The following is a 21472-nucleotide window of genomic DNA, read 5'->3' on the forward strand; positions in this document are numbered from 1 at the left end:
TGAAGCGTCACACAGAGACTGAAAATGAAGTCTCCCATTTCCTAGATAAATTGTTTCAATTATGTCTGGCCCTCTCTGCTAAAGAGGTGCACCTTCCACTCCTGCTTTGAATAGGTGCACGGTCTTGCAATCATGTTTCTTTCTGTGAGCTGAAGGACTGGGAAATTACTTGCAGTCCTTTCCAGCGTCCATCCTGATCTCTGCCCTGACCTGTGGACTGGCATAACCCAGTATCACTGCACCACCTCCAGATACCCCTTCTGTTTCCAAAGTTATTGCTGGACAGTTGCCCTCCCTTGAGGGCCAGCAAATCCTCTTGCAGAGCTCCAAAGCAGCTGTCGGGGTATGTTTTCATTGTGTTTAGATTTGTTCTCAATAAAAGCAGCTCAATATGGCTTGAAAGTTGTTCAGCCACTTAGTATTGCTAATCCTATAGTGCTCGTAGGACACAACTTAGGCTGGCTTTTTGTTCAGCTCTGTTAAGATGCATCCTTTCAATATCCTTAGCTGGATATCTGTTTCAGATATATTTGGCCTCTTTCTACCCTACAATATTGAACTTCCATGAAAAGTCACTTTCCTTTGTTAGCTCGGATTTCAGTTCACCTCTCCCAGAGATGACATGGTTTTCCTTTAAGCTTTGCCTTGCTGCTTATGAGCACCTTTGTAAAGGCTCTTCCTATCAGCTAACTACAAACAGATAATACCCCTCTGATTCTTCTGCCTTCTTTAGGCAGCATCAACTGAATTTCACCTTGGAAAGATTCTGGCAGATTTGTAGCTACACCAATCAAAACAACATTTTTATGTCCTTCCTACAGCCATATGTGATCAGGAGAAGAAATTTAAAAAGTACCTTCTGTCTGTCTTTGGTTTCTTATATTGACAAGATCAAAGTGTGTAACTGATCCACATGGTTATGGACTGATACGTATTTACCATGAGGGAGATGGATTAGCCTGTTAACTTGTTGCTGTCTTGTTTATCCCTTTGCCCATTTCATTTTAGTTTTTTCCTAGTTTGATCATCCTTTGGCAAGTCACACCAAAGTGCTCAAAGACATTTAGCCATTACCAATTTAGCCGTGAGAGCAGATGTGCCCAAGAGAACTGCACAAGTCACTGAGTTCCATTTCTCATTCAGTCTTCCCCTGCCCGTAGGAGATGTGGAGAAGAGGAGTTTCATGCTTTGTTCCAAGTCTGACTGATTATATATGTTTTGTGAAAAACACCTGTACTGAAAAAGGTCATCCTTGGAGTATTTGAGAGTCTCAGCATCTTTACACTGTGCTGAACCCTGTTCTGACAGGAAGTGAAATCCATTAGCAGCCAGACCTGCAGCACAGATCTCAGCTGACCTGTGCAGTAGGGGTGTGATCTGCCAGTACATGACACTGTCACTAGGATGGAAGACTGATATTACACTATTTTAATGTCACCAGGACTTCAGTGTAATCATCTTTCTGCTCACTATCTGTGGATCTTTGTTGCTTTATTTATAGGCTGTCACCCAAAATGCCTTGATGTTAATGAGTCATCTCCCCTTGAGGCGCCTAGGCTGTGCTTTTCAGAAAGAGAAAATCAAACTCCTGACTACTCACTGCTCCTGTCAGGTGGAAGGGAAGCTCTGCCTAATTGAAGGCGCAGCACCAACTGAACAAAAACCCTCATCCTCTGTTCTCAGATTGACACCTTTAACGTGGAGCCTTGAGATTACGGGAGAGAAATATCAAGAGAAAATGGACACAGAATTATTCAGGGGGGGTAGAGCCGTGCATAAATTAGTGTAAGTGCAGTGATACCAGCAGGGCGGTCCCAGTGTGTTTCAGGTGAAAATCCAGCCCTGAGTCGCTAATTAATTGCAGTACTGTGCTTAAAATATTACAGACTGAGAGATCTGTGACAGAGCTGATGCCTCTGACATCCGTCCTGCATTCATTTCTTTAGACTCTATTCAGACAAAGTAGGCCAGTTTCTGTCCCCTTACTCCAGGACATTTGTCATAATTCCACTGAATCCATTTATATCACTGAAGCAACCTAATTATGATTGGGAAAAGAATACTGGCAGTTCTTAGTCACAGAAAACATTCCTCCTAAAATGATTATGTGGAGATGGTATATATTTAGCATATCTATTTTTGGTTAAGCTCTCCTAGCAAGATTGGTGGTAATTTTACAAAGGGCAAAAATGAATCAGCAGCCTCTTCCTTCGATATCTTGGTGAAGCAAAAAACCTCTTGAAAACTGAAGTGCTTTGAAAAATGCAAAATGTTGTAATTGTTGTAAATTGATATGTGCAGAGTGGAGTAATTTAAAAATCATTAGAAGTCTGCATTTTTTACAGTAAAGTACTTCAAAAAGAAATGAAGGCATAATGCGGTATATTAATATAGTTCAAGACATCTGAAATAGGTTTCAAAATTAAACATCAAAAACTGCAACTTGAAAAAATAATTAGGTGAGCCCATTTCATCGTAATCAGAAACTCTTCAGGTTTAGGAAATTGCAGTGTCGGGGTGTCAGTCATTCTCATTTGCCAGGGACGAGGATGTTCACTACAAAGAGCTTGCAGCAGTGAAAACAGCCTTGAAATTTCCTCAGTGCACGATGTGATGTTGTCCATGTTCTCTGGATTGCTCAGCTGCACAGTGGTGCTTCCACTCTGCTCCCTATTTCAGACAAATCTCAAGAACTTTTTAATTGTACGAGAAACGTCCTTTACTGTTTTGTTCTTAAGAAATTATGGACTTGCTTAATTTCATCTAACTGTCCTCTTTCTGTAATTTGTGAGGAGCTTTGCCTGTTGCTGCCCTGCTAATTAAAAGGATGATTGAAGTTCCCCTGCTGTACATTGTCTGACATTGTGGAAAGACTCTGCCCTACTACTGTATATTTCATTGAAAAGAAAACAACAATGTGTGAGCGGTTTGATTTTTTTATCTCCTATGGAGTTGCAAGAGTTTGCAAAAATGTATCTGGTGAGCAAGGTTTCTATTAAATACTTATTAGTTAAAGACTGGAGCACTTAATATGTGTTGCTGCAGAATCTAAATCAGGAGACATTTAAGGCAGTGAAGAAGCACTCCAATAAAAAATAATTATCCTGCATGCTTAAATCAGTGCACAGGGAACCAAAAGTACCTGACGTAGTAACGTATTGATTTAAGAAATAGGATAAGTCAAGGGTCTGAGATACGCAATGAGGAAACATGGGGTGTTTTTCAACTGATTGCTGCTTATTTTGCAGATATGTCAAAAATAATGGCCCTTTCCTTTCCCTTTTCTTCCTGAAAATTCTTAATTCTTAATCTATTGCTGTCTGCACCTCAATCAGCAATTAATGGAACTATTCCTCATTCCAGTGGTTGATTCACTGTTTCACTGAATCATAGAATGTCTTGGGTTTAAAGGCACTCTGCAAGGTCCCTGCTCTGAGCAGCAACATCTTCCATGGATCAGGTTGCTCAGAGCCTCTTCCAGCCTGGCTTGAACATATCCACAGCTTCTCTGGACAGCCCGTGTCTGTGACTCAGCACCCTCAGAGTTAAGAACTTCTCCCTAATCCCTCACCTAAGCCCTCTTTCAGTTTAAAGCCATTTCCCTGTGTCCTGTCACTACTGTGTCCACAGTTCCTGTCCCTCTTCCTTGCTCCCTTCAGGTACTGGGAGGCCACAGTCAGGTCACCCTGAAACCTCTCCAATTGTGACAGATTTCCCTCTGTCCATGAAGACTGGCTCTTCAGTGAAAAAAATGAGGTAAAAATCACATTCTTTTAAAAGTATTCAGTCCCAGGGTGTAGATGTACGTTCTGCAGATCGCTATCCCCTTTCTTTCTGAGTGCCAGCCCTGTGTCTGATTTGGGCAATAAAGGCATCTCTGGACTTGTGGGCTGCCATTGCTTTTACACAGATGGATCTGAATGTTCTGTGTACCACAGAAGATTTAGTGCTTGTATGGACATATCCTGATGCCCTCAGACATCCTGGAAAGCTTTTGCTGAAAATAGGTGTCTCAAAATCTTTATTTTCTTTTGATGCTGTGTTAGTTCAGGCTGTACCTGAGACACAGCTGCACTGAATGAACCTAGTGAGCCATCTCTTTGCCCATTTTCCTTTTCCCCACAAAGCCATGGTGGTTCTCCGTGTTTCTCATCGTTTTCACAGGCCTCACACCTTCCCTGATTCTTGTGGTCTGTCACATGCTCAACAGGTTTCCCATTTTTCCTGCACAACTGGCTTTTCAGTCCAGGGAAGTGTGAATTGCATTTTCCCCTTTGTGAGTGAGCACAAAGGCTTTGCTTTCATCTCGCTCATTACGGCTGCTGGCAGATTGTTCTGGGCTGCTTTCATTCCAATCTCCTGATCAAACACAGTATCCAACAAGGTAGACCTTGCGCAGCACTTCCTTTTGTGGTTCTTGGGCGTTGCACAGGATTTCAGGGCTTGTTAGTCGGGGTATACATCTCCAGTGATGGCTGGCATCTCACTGCTTTGCTGCAAGTACAGCTTGAAATAAAACGGTGAAGACAAATTATAAAACAGGACCAAATCTGACAAGGAAGCTCCACATTTACTTGGGCAACAATATTTTAAAAATGTCCTGGTCAGATTTCTCTGTGCTTCTCCTTGCCCTTGTGTCAGTCCAATCTTCCTTGCTATCAGGTTCCACTTCTGCTCATTTATTTTAAACGTTGCCCACGCTGGCCTCGTCCGATCTGCCGAGCTGAATCATCTCCAAGGAAGAGCCAGGTTCTGCAGCTGAGACCTCTTGTGTGGCAAGCCCAGCACGGTTGTATTCTCCTTTACACCAGTGCAGTGCCTGGGTAAACAGAGATGTTCCCAGTGCCAAATGAGGAATCCTTTCAGTGGTATCAATTTTCAGTGCTTTGGCTGCCTGAAATGAAATATCTGTTAGCATGTTCACCATTACCAGGCCAGCTTCTTCAGGCTGTATTGATTAAATTTTTGTACTGTAAAAATACCATTTTGAACCACGGCGAAATCGATATGGAGTGAGGGTTTTTATATATATAAATTGGATTTGGATCAGGAAGAAAATCTTCATCAGATGAAAAATACAGCTGGGTGAAAAAAAGTGTGATAAAAGATCTCAAAAAGGGGAAAAAGTTGCTCTGTCATTTCCCCAGCCTCTGTTGTATTTGCCCTCTAGACCTTCCTGTCTGTCCACTGATTACTTTTCTACACAAATAAATTTTCAAGCAAATTGAGGCTTCCAGTTTCGAGAAGATACTTGTAAATAGATGTAGCATTGTCAGAAACTACCTTACAGGGCTTTTTATATGCAATTGCACTCGTGTATCTTGTGATACACAGCCGTGCTAATGGCAACCTTCCTACTGGAGGCACTATATTAATAATATATAATTAGAACTGGAGTACCTAATGCATCAAGAGTAAGTTCAGTGAGATGATGGCAGCATTATTTCCAGATAATTAAAACCAGCACTGTATGGGTAGTGAAACATTCTGAGTTTCAAAACAAACAGTGAGGATGTGGCATTTTAGTTGCAGTGGGTTTAGTTTATTTTGTATGTTGTGGCCTGTGGTAAGGAGATGAGAGAGGTAGGTAGGGAGCTGCAAGACAGGGCACCAGAAGGGTTTTCTACACAGAACTTAGAGTGGGAAGGTTTAAAATGAAGTAATGTTTGGGGAATGAAGGCGTTTTGGGGAAGTCTTGCCTTCGGTAGATGTAGCTGATAGTTGTGCAATAATTGTGTCTGAATTATCCCAAATAATAGTCAGGGCTGGGTGAGGTTTCAATGCCCCCATTTCTTTTCTGAGGTTACTGGCTATTCAGTTGTTCTTTTCTGCAATTCTTGTCTCTCTGAAGAGGACCCAGCCTCCTGAAGTGCCTCTTTGCCTGCTGGTAGATCAGCTCCTGAGGTAATACTGGGCAAAACATGAAGGGCCAGTCCTTTACTCAGATTGCAGCTGTGCTGGGTTTTATTTTAAATGCTTGTGACCACACAAATGCTTCTTTTCTGGAATCACTAATTCGTTTCCTAACAAAACCCAGAGATCTGTGGAAGAGAAAACAGAAACAGGTTATCAGTTGTGTAATCATGCAGGAAAGGGGGTACTTAATATGAATTAAAGCATGAGAAGACATCAACCGAGGACACATGAAAAAAATGGTGTTTGGGGGGGCTAAGGCATGCCCATGTTTGTGTAATTCATGGAAAACTGTAAATATGGAATATGTTACGAGCCTCTCTAACATCAGAGCCAGAAATGAGGGAAGATACAATTTAGAGTTGGACTTGTTTTCTCCTTAAGATTTCTTCCAAATAATTTTTCTTTGGCTTAACATAGCCTTATATGCATGCTACAGTGTTGCTTCGTGACAGTGTCAGAAAGGATAAATATCAATAGCTGAATAAATTTAAGCATTCTAGTCTGATAACAGCCTGTAAAAGAAAATATTTCAGACAAATGTTTCAGTTCAGGTGAGATAAATCTCACTCTTTGAGTCTTTTGTTGGGATGGGCCACCATGTCCCACTTTGGGCAAGGACACAATCTTTGGAAATGGCCGTGAGAATTATTTTGGAGAGATCTATGATAATAAATGCAATGCAATATTTTTGCAGGAAGAGCTGCTTTGAATTTATTCACATTGTTGTGGTATTGTGAGGTGACCTTTAATATATTTCAGTGTCAGATATTAGCATGCCATGCATGAAGAGAAGGACAAGGAATGTTGCAGCCGGAGGAGTTTAGATTGAGAGAGTATTTGTCTGTGAAGATGTTCTGATAGTGGTATGAATTGTCTGTCATAGTGGAGTCCTGTTCTCTGTGCTGGGAGCTTTTCAGGGACGCCAGGCATGATTTAATTTGAAACAATAACAGATGATCCTGGGAAGTCCTTTGCAGCTCTGTTCTTTATAAATTTCTGTTAAAATAGATCAGTCATTGGGCGATGATCTATCATGTTGATTTATTTCTGACTGTACTGCATTTCACAGCAGGTTCTCTGGCACGTTCCCATCACGTGTTCTCGTGGTGTGGAACAGGGAGCAGACAGGCAGTGCACCATTGCTGCCTCTCCACCCAGGAACCTGAGGTCACTTTTCCAAAGGGAGCACGATCACAACCCCTGGCAGCTGACAGGGAAGGACTTAGCAGTCCTTCCCAAACGTTGGGAAGACGTTTGCACATCCCTCGGGTTTCCATCTCAGGCTTGAGGAGCAGGTGGCACTGGTCACTGGTAGGAGCAGTGTGGTGCTGCTGTGTCACCCCTCACAGAGCTGTCCCTGGCTTGGCCGTAGATCACAGAATGGACTGGGTTGGAGGGGATCCTAAAGATCACCTTAAAGGCATCTCCTGCAACGCCAGGTGGCTCCAAGCCCCATCCAACCTGGCCTTGGACTCTTCAAGGATGGTTTATTGGCATAGCTGTGGTTGGCTAAGAGTGTAAAAAGTTACACACGCACCCAGCTACCAAACTGTGCCACTGCTGGGAAAGCTGAGATCAGTTCACATCCAGATTGCCAAAGAAGGTGATGTAAATTGGGAAAACGAGATTAGCTGTACCATAAAAATAACATCTGCTACAGATATGTACAGCTTGATGTCTGCATGAAACCTCTGCAGTGCACTCCTAGGTACCTTCTTTAAGGGGAACAAATTTCCATTAGGTTTTACAGGGAAAAAAAAAAACCTCAAGTGCTTTTGAAACTCCTCAAACTTTACTTTTTTCAACCTTTTTGTGGTGTAAAAAATTATATTAATAAAGTCAGATGCTGAAAATGAAAGCTAGAACAGAGTTGTCTCCAGGACACAGCAGGAAGGTAATTTAAAAAGCTCAGGAACATTGTTCCTGAACATTGAAATTATCATGCAAACTTATTAAATGCAATGTATATTTAAATTGAAAAAAATTCTTTATTAGGTCTAGATAGGTGATTTTTTTGCTGCCTCTGGCAGTTTAGGTTATTGGGTGAAAGTCAGGGTAGATTAATTTCTAATCTTTATGGAAAACGACTTATTAAAAAATAGATAGGAAAATTATTAATATAATGCTGAAAGTTTAGACTCTCTGTAGAACAAGACTCACCATTGAACAAAAGTACCGTGAGTGTTTCCTAGCATTTGGCCGCTTTTGTTTACATATAGTTTTGTATTCTTAGCATGATTTTCCAGGAGTTATTTCTGACACATGTTGAATTAACATTAAAATCTTCCCTTATCATTGCAAATTATAAAATATTTAGCTTTAATTTCCCTTTTCATAATGCATAAGTAGGAACTTATTATAAAGCACATTTGAAAGAACTCATTGTTGACTTAGGTAATTAAAATGAAGAGTGTGGAGCGCATTTTTAATGCTTTTTAGATTAGCTCAGGAATGATCAACTATTTGTCTCCTCAAGAATATGTACAAATAATGGTTCACAGCTCACATTTGCCTTTTTCCAAGAAATTAATGAGCATTCAGAATTAGGGACATGTCAGTAAAAATTCTAGACTGGGTTGAACACCTTTGAAGTCTCTTCTGCATTAATCGGTGTGTGTGTAAGGACTCAGAATTTGGGATTTGATGCAAAGTCTGTGGGAAGCTGCAGGGTCAGCCCCCAGCACCCTGCCAGCACCACACCCACAGTACTCTGCATGGCTGGGCTTTGTTCAAAAACAAAACTAACTTTGAGCAAAATGAACCGGCGCATGGCCACGAGTTCCTGTGAATTTGGGTTTCCTGGGAGCCCTGAAAATCCCCATGTGCTGAGGAGTGGCTCTCAGGCACAGCCCAGCGTGCCCAGAGGCAGGCAGGCGTGGATCCCAGTAACTTCACAGAACTCCCGGAGCTGGGAGCGTGTCCCGTGCAGGAATGGGCAGCAGTTCAGGGGACAGCACGGGTGAAGGCTGTGCTGTCGTGTCCCTGAGGCAGCTCATCCAAGGTGCTCCTCTTTGTGCCCTCACCACGTCACCCCTTGGCTCGTGCCCTCTGCGGTCAGGACATGGCACAGCTTGTGGCTCCTCAGCAGGACAACTCGCTGTCCAGGCTGGGCTTGCATCTCCTCCCTCCTGCCTCTGTTGCTGCTTTCATCTCTCCTTGGGCTGATTTAGCTCAGCTAGCTGTCAGGTGTTGACCCAGGAAAACAAACGGAATAATTGTCTGGTTCCATGACCTGAATCATCTCAGCAGTTTCACGTGCTGAGCGGCAGGCAGGGACCACAGAGCCAGGAGAGGAGAGGATGGAGAGGAGGAGGAGGAGTGGAATAGCTGTTTCAGTCAGAGAAGGCATTTTTGGCTGTCTCAGCTGCTGCACTGCCCCACAGCTCAGGGCCCTTGCCCACTGCTGGCTCTGCTGCATTTTGTGGTGCTTCTGTGTCCTGTAGGACCAACTGCTTTGGAAGGAGGGAGATGCCTCGGTGAACTGAACACTTGCATCATGTCTGACTCGCTGTCCAGCTTCACTTCTGTGTGAATTTTTGCCACATCACCTTTATTTGAAGCTATTTTCCCAGTTCAAGTTACTCTATCATTTCTTTCCCATTGCAGTTGGGCCCTGGGCACTCACTGGAGAATCTCATTTTGTCCAGCCTGGCAGAAACCGTCAGTACAAACAGAAATGCTGGTGTGGCTCCCTGCTACACGGAGGTTTCTGGGCTTGTTTATCTGCAGGAGGAGTTTAAGAAATAGTTTTTCATTTAAAAACAGGACTACCTGAATTGATAATCCTTTTTTTGATCTCAGTTGTTTGAATTAGCTGTGGATTAAAGCTGCATGTTCCACCACAGCATTAATAGGATGATGTTAGGCTTGATTTCCCTTGCTTTGCATGAGAAGTCTGTGGAGAATCTTGGATTTGCTTGGCAGAAGAATACATTATCATGGCAAACAGCATTTCTGAAGCCTTATGAAATCACCACAGAGTGTAAGTCTCAAGGTTGCCTCAGTGACAGCAAAGTGTAAATTGGCTGAACTGCAGGTCAGCTGAGGAAGGTGTAATGCCCCAGACTCAGCACAGTTTTTCATTTGAATATAACACAGCAGTCTCTTTTCTTGTTTTACATACTGTTTTTCAGGAATATCATAGAATCGTATCATCAGATAATTATTTTTATCTTGTACTCCAGTATAACACATCTCCCTGTCTGAATGGTAAATTCAGGTAATTTTTATATAGCTGATTTTGACTTCCTAAGGACAGCACTTTGCAGTTGCTTTTACTGAACGTTGTGTGACGTTCTTTACCATGCCTTCTCCTTCTGACTTTGAGTTGGACAATGCTCTTGCACTTTGTCACTCACCCCCATCCTTTTGATGGTGCTGTCACCCTGGCTGTTAACAAAAATATGGGCTAAGCTCTCACTCAAGACAGAGCCCAGCACGTCTCTGATGTCACTGTGCTGTTCCAGTTCTGTGCTGCTTTTTACTTTATGTTAAAATGATTGGAAGGTAAGATTTCAATTTAAACTTTTAAAACTTTTCTTGGTATGTAAGTGACAGCATTTGTCACTACAAATGCTTTTAAGGGTGTTTATATACAATAGTTCCAAGATCTAAATGATCATTGTTTAAAATCTGTCAAGGGAAAAATCCTGCCACAACTAAATATGTAGCACTGACATTTGAAATCAGAGCAGACACGAGTGTTTGGCTTATACTTTAGTGCTATCAGCTGCTTTCTGAGAGGAAGAAGACGGAGACATTTCTGTAGCAGATTAATTGCAGGATAACAAGCAAATCCCGTGTCTTTACAATAATTATTCTAAATAAATTCAAACTATATGGAACTTTCTCTAATGAAGCCATTCTTTTCATTTAGTATACATGGAAGCAGGATTGCAATTAGCATGTGGTGATGTACTGAAACAACTCAGGGCTGTTCTGCAGTGCCTAGGCAGAGAAATTCTTCTGAGGGCGGTGAAGGAGGAATTACTTGAAACAACTTTCCTGGTTTCTTAGCAGTTGACTCTTGTAGGTCAGGAAGGAAGAACAAAGCCTGAACCCTCGAAAGTCACTTTAGAACTCGGGGATGTGAGTGGCCTGTACGTGCAGTGTACGTGCTGCTCTCTGCCTTTCTGCTCTGTGCTGCGAGGGAAGGCCGTTCTGTCATCACCACAAACACCTGAACTCCTCAAGGATTGCTTTGCTTACATGTATTTATGTGCTGCTCCGTCCTGTAATTCAGCTCACAGTGTTGAGTTTGTAAGAGATTTTAGAATTGAGTCTCAGAAGAATTAGTTGAAAGGTGTCTGATGGCGATGTTTGTCCGGTTTTGTTCTCACGTCCTGCTTTGGCTGGTTCAGACCTGTTACTCTGCCCTCTGCAAAGCCATCGTTTGCAGTCCCCACCCCACACTAATAAATGATCTGACAAAAGATCTCCTTCCTGAAGAAGGAGGCAGCCAGACTGCATAGGGTCCGTCCTGAGTGCCAAAGCCCCACGTCTGACCCAGCTGGTCAGGGATGCTCGGTACTCGTGCGGAGGGGAACCGCCGATGCAGGGCGTGTTTGCAGCGTTGGGCGCTGTCCCACAGCGTGTGCTTGTGTCTCCCGTGCAGATCATCCCCACGCAGGGCGTGTTTGCAGCGTTGGGCGCTGTCCCACAGCGTGTGCTTGTGTCTCCTGTGCAGATCATCCCCACGCAGGGCGTGTTTGCAGCGTTGGGCGCTGTCCCACAGCGTGTGCTTGTGTCTCCCGTGCAGATCATCCCCATGCAGGGCGTGTTTGCAGCGTTGGGCGCTGTCCCACAGCGTGTGCTTGTGTCTCCTGTGCAGATCATCCCCACGCAGGGCGTGTTTGCAGCGTTGGGCGCTGTCCCACAGCGTGTGCTTGTGTCTCCTGTGCAGATCATCCCCACGCAGGGCGTGTTTGCAGCGTTGGGTGCTGTCCCACAGCGTGTGCTTGTGTCTCCTGTGCAGATCATCCCCACGCAGGGCGTGTTTGCAGCGTTGGGCGCTGTCCCACAGCGTGTGCTTGTGTCTCCTGTGCAGATCATCCCCACGCAGGGCGTGTTTGCAGCGTTGGGCGCTGTCCCACAGCGTGTGCTTGTGTCTCCCGTGCAGATCATCCCCATGCAGGGCGTGTTTGCAGCGTTGGGCGCTGTCCCACAGCGTGTGCTTGTGTCTCCTGTGCAGATCATCCCCACGCAGGGCGTGTTTGCAGCGTTGGGCGCTGTCCCACAGCGTGTGCTTGTGTCTCCTGTGCAGATCATCCCCACGCAGGGCGTGTTTGCAGCGTTGGGTGCTGTCCCACAGCGTGTGCTTGTGTCTCCTGTGCAGATCATCCCCACGCAGGGCGTGTTTGCAGCGTTGGGCGCTGTCCCACAGCGTGTGCTTGTGTCTCCCGTGCAGATCATCCCCATGCAGAGCGTGTTTGCAGCGTTGGGCGCTGTCCCACAGCGTGTGCTTGTGTCTCCCGTGCAGATCATCCCCATGCAGGGCGTGTTTGCAGCGTTGGGTGCTGTCCCACAGCGTGTGCTTGTGTCTCCTGTGCAGATCATCCCCATGCAGGGCGTGTTTGCAGCGTGGCAGCGCTGTCCCACAGCGTGTGCTTGTGTCTCCTGTGCAGATCATCCCCACGCAGGGCGTGTTTGCAGCGTTGGGTGCTGTCCCACAGCGTGTGCTTGTGTCTCCTGTGCAGATCATCCCCATGCAGGGCGTGTTTGCAGCGTTGGGTGCTGTCCCACAGCGTGTGCTTGTGTCTCCTGTGCAGATCATCCCCATGCAGGGCGTGTTTGCAGCGTTGGGTGCTGTCCCACAGCGTGTGCTTGTGTCTCCTGTGCAGATCATCCCCATGCAGGGCGTGTTTGCAGCGTTGGGTGCTGTCCCACAGCGTGTGCTTGTGTCTCCTGTGCAGATCATCCCCACGCAGGGCGTGTTTGCAGCGTTGGGCGCTGTCCCACAGCGTGTGCTTGTGTCTCCCGTGCAGATCATCCCCATGCAGAGCGTGTTTGCAGCGTTGGGTGCTGTCCCACAGCGTGTGCTTGTGTCTCCTGTGCAGATCATCCCCATGCAGAGCGTGTTTGCAGCGTTGGGCGCTGTCCCACAGCGTGTGCTTGTGTCTCCTGTGCAGAGCTGTGCACCCTGGACTGCGGCAGCCACGGAGTGTGCTCCAGAGGCATCTGCCAGTGTGAAGAGGGCTGGGTGGGCCCCACGTGCGAGGAGAGGACGTGCCACTCGCACTGCGCCGAGCACGGGCACTGCAAGGACGGCCGCTGCGAGTGCAGCCCCGGCTGGGAAGGGGACCACTGCACCATTGGTAAGGGCTGTGCACCCCACAGAGCAGCTCAGCACACCTCAGTATCCTGTCCTGCGCTGCTCACCATCACTGACTGAAATGTGACCGGGAAAATGCACCCAGGTGTGGAAAAGGCGCCTCTGTCTGTCCCACTGAATTGCGTTGGCACAGCTTTCTGTGCAGGGGAAATAACAGATTCATTGATTAAAAAACAAAACCACAAAAAGGAAAGATAGGGGAAATAACAGATTAATTAATTTAAGAAAAACAAAACCACAAAAAGGAAAGCTAGCTCAGTCCTAACATATCTTGGGGATGTGTCCATATGTGAATATTGTAGGCAGGAAAAATGTTCAAAAAACTTGAAGGTGTGAGGAGACAAAGTTATTATTCACCTTACCTAATTCTCCCATTAAATCTCTTCCCTTTCTGTCGGAGGATTTACATATTTTACTTACTGCTAATGGTGTTTTTCCTAGAGCTGACTTCTAACAATATTCCTGATAAGGTAAAGCTTTCAGATCTTTTTAGAAGTCATTAGTCTACTATAAAAACATAATAGTTCTATTTTTAATGAAATTCAGCAGGTTTTTTACAAAGTCTACAAGTGTTTTTCCCGAATTTGTCCCAAAGTGAGATTATTATCTAATTTTCAGAGATGAGCAGCATAAGGTCTCATGCTTGTTTCTTGAAAAATAATCCAGAATGTGTTAACTTTATCTTGAACACTTTAAGGTAATTCATTCCCTGGCTCTAGAAGTCACTAAATCCAACTTGCCAAACCAAGAATTAGGATTGTGATGGAGGAGCAGCCTAATTTTCTGCAGATTGTTTAGAGGAAATGCTGAGAAAGCGAAAAAGAGCTGCTGTTCACGTTGTGGCCCCAGCACACTTGTCATCAAATGGAGAACGATCACAAACACTAAGTTCTGGTCACAGCAGCAGGGGTAGATCTGCCTGCAGAAGCAGGGAGACATTTTAAATCTAACCCAGGTGTCAGGCCATAAGCAAATGTATTTTCATTTGGTACAGAAGTTTGATCCATCTCAGTTTTGTTCTTTTCTTTTTTTAAGCTCACTACTTAGATGCTGTTCAAGGTAAGTTTTTCATATCAGCATTCCAAAAAAAAAAAAAAGAAAATATACAGGAATATTGGGAATGGCGTGTTTTCTGTTACTCATTTTGTTTGAGCTTCTGTACTGCTAGGTTCCCAGAACAGATGACACGTTTGTTTATGGAGATATATATAGATATATGTGCGCACAGGGAGACAGAGATTTAAAGCAGAAAATGCAGTTTTTAATAAGTGATGTGCTCAACTCATTTGCAAAGTTGTAGCAGTGTAAGCATGTTTTACAGGGCTGTCTGATGTGCTGTGTTAGGCAAATCCATTTTTTGCTCTTGTTTAGCATCCAAAGCAGTGCTGGAGCTGAGGACTTGCTAAAAAGCTTGTGTTGGTACTGTCTCCCATGAGAAGTAAAAAAAACATTCTTTTGTTATTTATGCTTGAAGTAAGTTTCTTCTGATAGAGAAGTACTCTTTGTTTTCTGAAGCTGTCTGTGCCAGCTGTGATCCCGTTCTCCTCAAATCATTTGATACAAGAGCTGAGTTTGATGTGGCTTTGTGTCTGGTGCTGTTTGTTTGGTTGCTGTGCCTTGCTGCAGGTCCTGCTCCTCCGTGCCAGTGCAAACCCTCCTGGTGTGACAGTCCCTGTGCAGGGCAGGCATGCACAGCCCCTGCCGAAATACCAAACTAGGCAGTACTTCAGAAAGATCCCAGGGCTTGTTTTCTGTCTCTTACTTCATTTCTTTGGAATTAGCTGATAATAAAAGCCAGTAAGAATTCATTTTATTGCATTTATAGACTTAGCGGGTAACCATACACAGCAGCAAAATGTAATCATGTCCAAGAAATTAATTAACTCAGCAGGACAGTGATTGAAAGTGGAAAAACATCCACATCACCCAAAAGAGCTCTCACATCCTGCCCTTTCCCCCAGCTCCCTGAATGAGGCTTTTATCGTGCATTTGGAGGTTGCCAAGTCCATGCTGTTTTGGAGTGGCATCTTCCATAAGTCAGGGTGAGACAATGGTGCCACCCATCTCCAGTTCCTGTGAGCAAGAGGCCAGACTCCCTGCTCCCTCTCTTTGCAGATGTGGTTGATAACTCTGCTGGCCTGAGAAGGAGGAGGGTCCTGTGTCTGGTGTGAAGTTAGCAGGAAAGTGCTGCGTGTGGGGCTGTGAACCACAGCCTGACAGAGCAGACTCTGACTGGCTCCTCAGGGTGCATTTGGAGCATGCTGGGGCTGTCAGGCACTGATTCTTCTCTCCTCCTCAAAAATCCCCCTCTCTGGTAACACCTAGGTGTTGATGATCAGTGTCAGGTGCACAGGGGCTTTAGACCCTGCATGTCCATGCAAAAAGAGAGGAGCCATCCTAGGAGTGGTGCCAGTCACTCTGTCAAACTTACTGCAGCTTTATCCGTTGTCCTTCGGCTCCATGTGTGACAGGGTGAGGGTGTGACAAATGTCAGGGCTGGCACTGCACTGTGCAGGCAGATGGACAGGAGTGTGCACGTTCCTCTCGCTCCTGCAGGCAAGCAGTCGAGACCCGAGTGTCCAAATCACTGTTGGTCCAGAGCTTGCAAGTACACAGCTGAGAGGATGCTGCAGTCCTTGGTCCAGCTTTGATCTGGAACCAGCACCACCGAAGAGCACGTGCTGGTCCTGTTGGGATCAGCTGTAAGGGAAGAAGCTGAACAGGAGGGCAGTGCTCCCCCAGTTGCCTCCTGTGGAAAGAGCCTGTTGTAGCATAAATCAGATTGGCTTTTCTCAGTCAGATGAGTATTTATGAACAGAATAAAAAGGTCACTTCCACTCCCTGCAATGTGTAGGATTATTTCCACAGATGCCAGTTTGTCATTCAGACAATATTTTCCATGTGTGTCTTTGATATAAATCTTGAATATGTGGGTGATATTGCTAGTGAGCTATAGTTTATTCTTCAATGGAGAAAGAGACGAACATGACTTTAGAACTTTATGGCATAACTATACTCACTTTCTTCCTGTGCACAAAGTATTAAACACTAAAAAAATCTTCATTCCTCACTGAGAAACTACTTTTGGGCAAGCAAAAGGAAGGACCAAGTTGGGGATTTTTCCAATATCATCCAGAAATGTAAGTGGCTTCCAAGCTGTGGTCGTTTGAAGGTACCAAGTGCTAGAAGTAGGAATGTTAATGAATAATTGCAAAATAAGAGAAAATACCCCTTCATGAAGGCGCTTTTTTTCACACTTTCTGTTTTAGATGGTTGCCCAGGTCTCTGCTATGGAAATGGGAGGTGCACTCTGGATCAGAATGGGTGGCACTGTGTTTGTCAAGTGGGCTGGAGTGGCTCGGGATGTAACGTTGTCATGGAAATGGTGTGTGCAGATAACCTGGACAATGATGGAGGTACGATACATCGTTCATGTGTCTCTGTTTATCTCTCACATCCTTGCCTGCCATTTAAATCCATAGTTTTGATGCATGCTTTCCTTTTTATCACAAATGTCAATGTTTGTGTGCTCGAGACAGTTGTTGCACTGACTTCTGAAGCAGCACAAGGGAACAGAGCCTTGTGCTGGGTGCTGCTGAGGGCAGAAGGTGTCTTTGGCCCCACCTACCATCGCAGTACTTGCTTTTTGCTCATAAAAAGCAAAACAAAACAAAAATGTCATAAGTAATTTCCTGTATCTCCTTTCCACTCCTCCTCATAATTCTGTCAGTCTTTCAGAAAAAACAGCCGAGATACCCAAATGAAAAAAAAAAAAAAACCACCCTCTGTGCCTGTCAAAATGCATCCAGTTACTCTTCTATTATTATTAATTTAATATATTTGCAAGCATAATGTGCACATTTACAGTTGCTTTTAGCATTAGTCTCTCTCAATATTTCTACTGAGGCACAGCAGTTCTTGCAGTTTTCTGGACCTACTTTTGGAGGACTGTTGAGGAAACTAGTGTAGGAAGTGTGCAGAACAGATTTGGGAAAGTGCCATAAACAGAGCCCTGTGCTCCAAGAGCCATTTGCTCCTTTCTAGCAGCTGACCAGGGGCATTTGGCACTGGGTGCTCCCCACCTCAGTCCTCTGTGATCTCGATTTCATTCTAAGGCTGCATAAGTTTTAGGTTTGCTGGGAAAACATAGTCCTTCCATACACTGGTCTCTGCTTCCTTTCCAATAGTCTGTTCTAATACATGGGTTGGAGCATTTCTTTTAAAGAACAAACATCCAGCTCTATTTTGAACTTGCCAGTGGGAGAGAAGCCACAATATCCCTGACTGGTTGCTCTCAGAATTAATGATTTTTCCTGTCTGTTTCAGGAATACTCATTTACAGAACGGTCAAGGGCCATTGCTTTTCTCTCCTTTACCGTGTGCTTGTCCCATCCTCAGAGCTGGGCAGCTTCCTCACTCAGGGTTCAAGCCAGGCTGGATGAGGCTTTGGGAAGCCTGCTCCAGTGCAAAGTGTCCCTCCCCACGGCAGGGGCTTGGAGCAAGGTGATCTTTGAGGTCCCTTCCAACCCATGCAGTCCTGTGATTTTATGATCAGCCCCAAACATGATTAAAGTTGGGGTTTTTTTTTTCCTTAGATTGTACACTGAGGTGTATTAAAACACACATTATCTTCTTGTGTCACACCTAGAGCCCGTATCAGTGTCCTGGAGGAGGTCTTGTACTCGACTGTAGGGGCAGACCTTGCTAGGATGATTGTCTGTTTTCTTCTAGGTCATTGAGAAATTAAGCTTGATGTAGGTCCAAGAACTGAGGTCACTGTGGGACCTCAGTAGAAACATTCTGACTCAGTGATGAGTCCTCATTTACAGATATATTTTGAGACCTTCTGATTTTGTATCCTGTGGGCTCTGAGACCCTGCTGTCCTTTGGCAAAGGCTTCCTCGTTTCTGAGCCCTGTTCAAAATCTCCTTATTCCTCTCATGTCCTTCCTTTCCCACCTGGTTTCCAAGAGGTCCAAGACCCCTGTCTCTGCTCTCCTGCGCCGTGTCCCTGTCACACGAGGTCCCACGGCTGGCGTCCCTGCCCCTGTGCTGTCCCAGCCCCCGACACCCAGCCATGCTCCCAAACCTGCCCACTCCAGCCCTGCTCAGCCTGGAGAGGATGGACAGCGTTTTCTGATCCCCTGTGAGCTGCCTCTGCCTGAACTGCCCTGTGCTGTGCTTTGGGGTGCTTTATATTCTGCAATAACGGTGAGTTACTGGAAGAGTTGGCACTTTTAACTCTAAATCTCCTTCAATTTGTCAGTTTAAGGCAGACACTTCACATCATTTCACTGCAGGTTTTAAAAGCAATTTTCTTTTCCCTTTTTAATGGGAACATAACATGGACTAGGACAGCTCTGTTGACATTAAAATTAGAGATAAGTACAGAGAGAAATATTTAATTATTCTGACTACTGCAGATGGGCTCAATGTAATTAAGTTTTCTCCACAATCAATTTCATATAAGAAAAGAAAATTATATCTACATATTATAACCAGTTCTCTTTATATGTATATATGAAGTTTATAGGACCTGATTTGGCAGAAGTATAAATTAGAAAAATTCCCCGAAAGTCATTTAAGTTATAGCAGCGTTAGATGAGCGTTTCAGGGTTTGTATACCAACACAACAGGAAAATCAGGAATTGGGAAGGAGGCTGACATTGCCTCTTAAGTCCTGTGTGCTGGGAGGTTGAGCCTTAGCCTGTGAGAGCATTGTGGTGGCACAGCATCCACGGAGCTGCACAGCTGGAGCAGGTTCAGCAGGATGGAAGGTATTAGCATTTCCACCTGCAGCTGAGGTAAGAGCTTGCACTCAGGTGAGTTGAACAAACACAGCTGGCAACGTCTTAAGGCCTTGGGATGTGATCACAGTCAGTGACGTAGTCCAAGGGATAATTTAATGCCCTGGTATAGGCCAGATCATGGAATCCTCACCTAGCAAAGCTCTTAATCATTCCAGCTGTGTTTAAATCAGATATTTCTGTCTCAGTCCTACTGTGCTTCAAATTCATGAGGAGGAGGTCACCACCGAAGAACAAAGCTGTAGTAAAGTTGTGCAATTACAATTTCAAACAAACTCTAATTTTAGGACTTGGCCAAAGGGATCATTTTGTGTAGTTTTGTTATTTTTCAGTTAATTTGTCACATGTTACTTTCAGGGATGGAAAAACTGAGATTATTATCATTTAGAACTAAATTCAGAGACACAGTAGATAAAAAAACAGGTTAGTCCCAGGCATAAAGATTCAGTAATGCCATTTACTTGGCATGAGGAGGTGTTAGTGTTGTTGTTGCCCTGAATTAAGAGCGCAAAAGCTCTGGGAGGGAGAAAGCTTTGAATCCATTTTTAAGGACTGATCTAACCATATAAAGAGAAGCCATAAAGCACAGGGACAGGCGTGCTGGTCCTGCAGCCAGTGCAGCACCACGACCCCTCCATGCACTCGGTGCTGGCGGTGAGGTAAAACACGTGTGGAGCTATTCTCAGGGGCAGGGGAGGTACAAGTTCTTTCGGAGCCCTGTTAGGATTCTCTGCACTTTCCCTGGCTGTGCCATAACTGCCTCTGCCAGTCCAGCTCATAACTCTGTGTTAGCTTTCCCCTGCTCGCAGGCTGAAGGGCATGTTTACCTGTTCAAATATCACTACAAATACCAGTGGAAAGGTCTCAGCATTATAACAGATGCACGATGGCATGGTTTGCACTTGCTCCCACAGAGTGCACTGCAGTCTGTTAGCAGTGTGATGTCCATTAAAAAATGCCAAGGAGCCAAGCTGGTGTCCTTTGCAGTGGGGCCTTTCCCTCACTGGCTTCCCTCAGTAATTCCCAGTCCTTGCTGTGCTTTTGCTGTCACAGCTGATGTGATTTCAGTTTATAAATGGCCACGCAGCTCATCTGAGCAGCTCAGTTCCTCTTGTCCTGCCACTAATTTAGACTCACTGGGAGCTCCAGAAGATCTCCAGAAAGCTCTGCTGAGCTCTCAAAGCACCTGTGTCTTGGGCAGGAGGCAGAGCACACTGCTGAGGTGTGGGGACACGCAGGGCGCTCGTGGGTCACACCCCTCTCACTTGTAGCCAGGTTACAATTGTCCTGGTTTTTGGACATTTATTTACCCAGCTGCTGCACAAACAGGTCTTTGTCTGAAAAGACAGTCTGAAAGTTGCAGCCTGTCACTCCCGTTAGTTTCTCTGATACAGATCTCTTAAATTTGCCTGCATCTCCTTTTATTGTTTTTCTTTCATGAATCAATCTTGCTTGTTTGTTTTTAAGGAAAATACTGTTTACTACAAGCTTTGAATTCTTTTCCAAATATGCCTTCAGTCACTTCAGACAGTTATTGTAGCTTTCTGCAAGCTTTTCCAAGCACAAGGAAATAAATGACTCAGCATAGCCTTGGGTTGATAACCAGCGCTGCTTAAATATTGATGTATTTCTGACCCGTCCATCGGCGTTTTAATAACCTATCCATCACAGAGATATTGAGTCCATATATAAGTAATATGCTGTTATTACCCAATATAAATAATACTGATGGGAATGGTTTTCATTGTTGCTGAGCAGCGAGGACTCCCTAGGGATACTCAGAGTTTCTGAAAACCCTGATCTATTCGTGTTGGCCCGAGTGGAAGGCCAAACGCTGCTGGTGCTCCGTGGGTAAAACACTCCCAGCCTTTCCACAGGTACACTGGTGGTTTCCTTACATGAACACCAGGGTGCTCTGTGGGTAAAACACTCCCAGCCTTTCCATAGGTACACTGGTGGTTTGCTTACATAAACACCAGTGCTCCCAGTTCCCAGCCTCCCTGCCTGCTGCATGCTATGTATTATGGATAAAACTTGGGCACTTGGAATTAATGCATAGGAATGAGCATTACAGATTCTTTGACAGTTGCTGCTGCTTATTCTCCTCTGAAGTTACTCTTTGATTCCGTTGCTTGGATTCCTGGCAACACTAATTAGACTGAACCGAGCCTGTGGTGAGTAAAGTCAGCACAGGCAGTATTTAAGGAGACTCTTAAATCCCATTTTTACTTTCTGTGCACGTGTTCTGGACACAGATCTCCCAGCTCCATCTCTGTTGCCCTCCCTGGGGTCAGTACAGGAACAGGAGTGCACTGACACAAACACGCACACACACCTCTGGATTGCTGTGCAGCACTGAAAATGAAAGTCATTGGTACTTACAGAATTATAGAATGTCCTGAGCTGAACAGGAACCACAA

The 21472-nt window shown here is 44.8% G+C and overlaps 1 protein-coding gene across 4 annotated transcripts in view; it reads left to right on the forward strand.

Annotated features, from left to right (window-relative positions):
- The window catches only part of TENM1 (teneurin transmembrane protein 1), a 616400-nt gene that overhangs the window by 512355 nt on the left and 82573 nt on the right, over positions 1-21472 (forward strand). For 3 of the 4 annotated variants that reach the window (XM_058423211.1, XM_058423213.1, XM_058423212.1), the window contains exons 16-17: positions 13044-13229; positions 16516-16662. In XM_058423211.1, the coding sequence (XP_058279194.1) occupies positions 13044-13229; positions 16516-16662 (333 nt within the window). Of the gene's footprint in view, positions 1-13043; positions 13230-14281; positions 14306-16515; positions 16663-21472 lie in introns of all 4 variants that reach the window. The other variant, XM_058423210.1, reaches the window with a different exon arrangement.

This window comes from Hirundo rustica, chromosome 21 (genome assembly GCF_015227805.2).
Source record: "Hirundo rustica isolate bHirRus1 chromosome 21, bHirRus1.pri.v3, whole genome shotgun sequence".
In the NCBI taxonomy this organism is placed as follows: domain Eukaryota; kingdom Metazoa; phylum Chordata; class Aves; order Passeriformes; family Hirundinidae; genus Hirundo; species Hirundo rustica.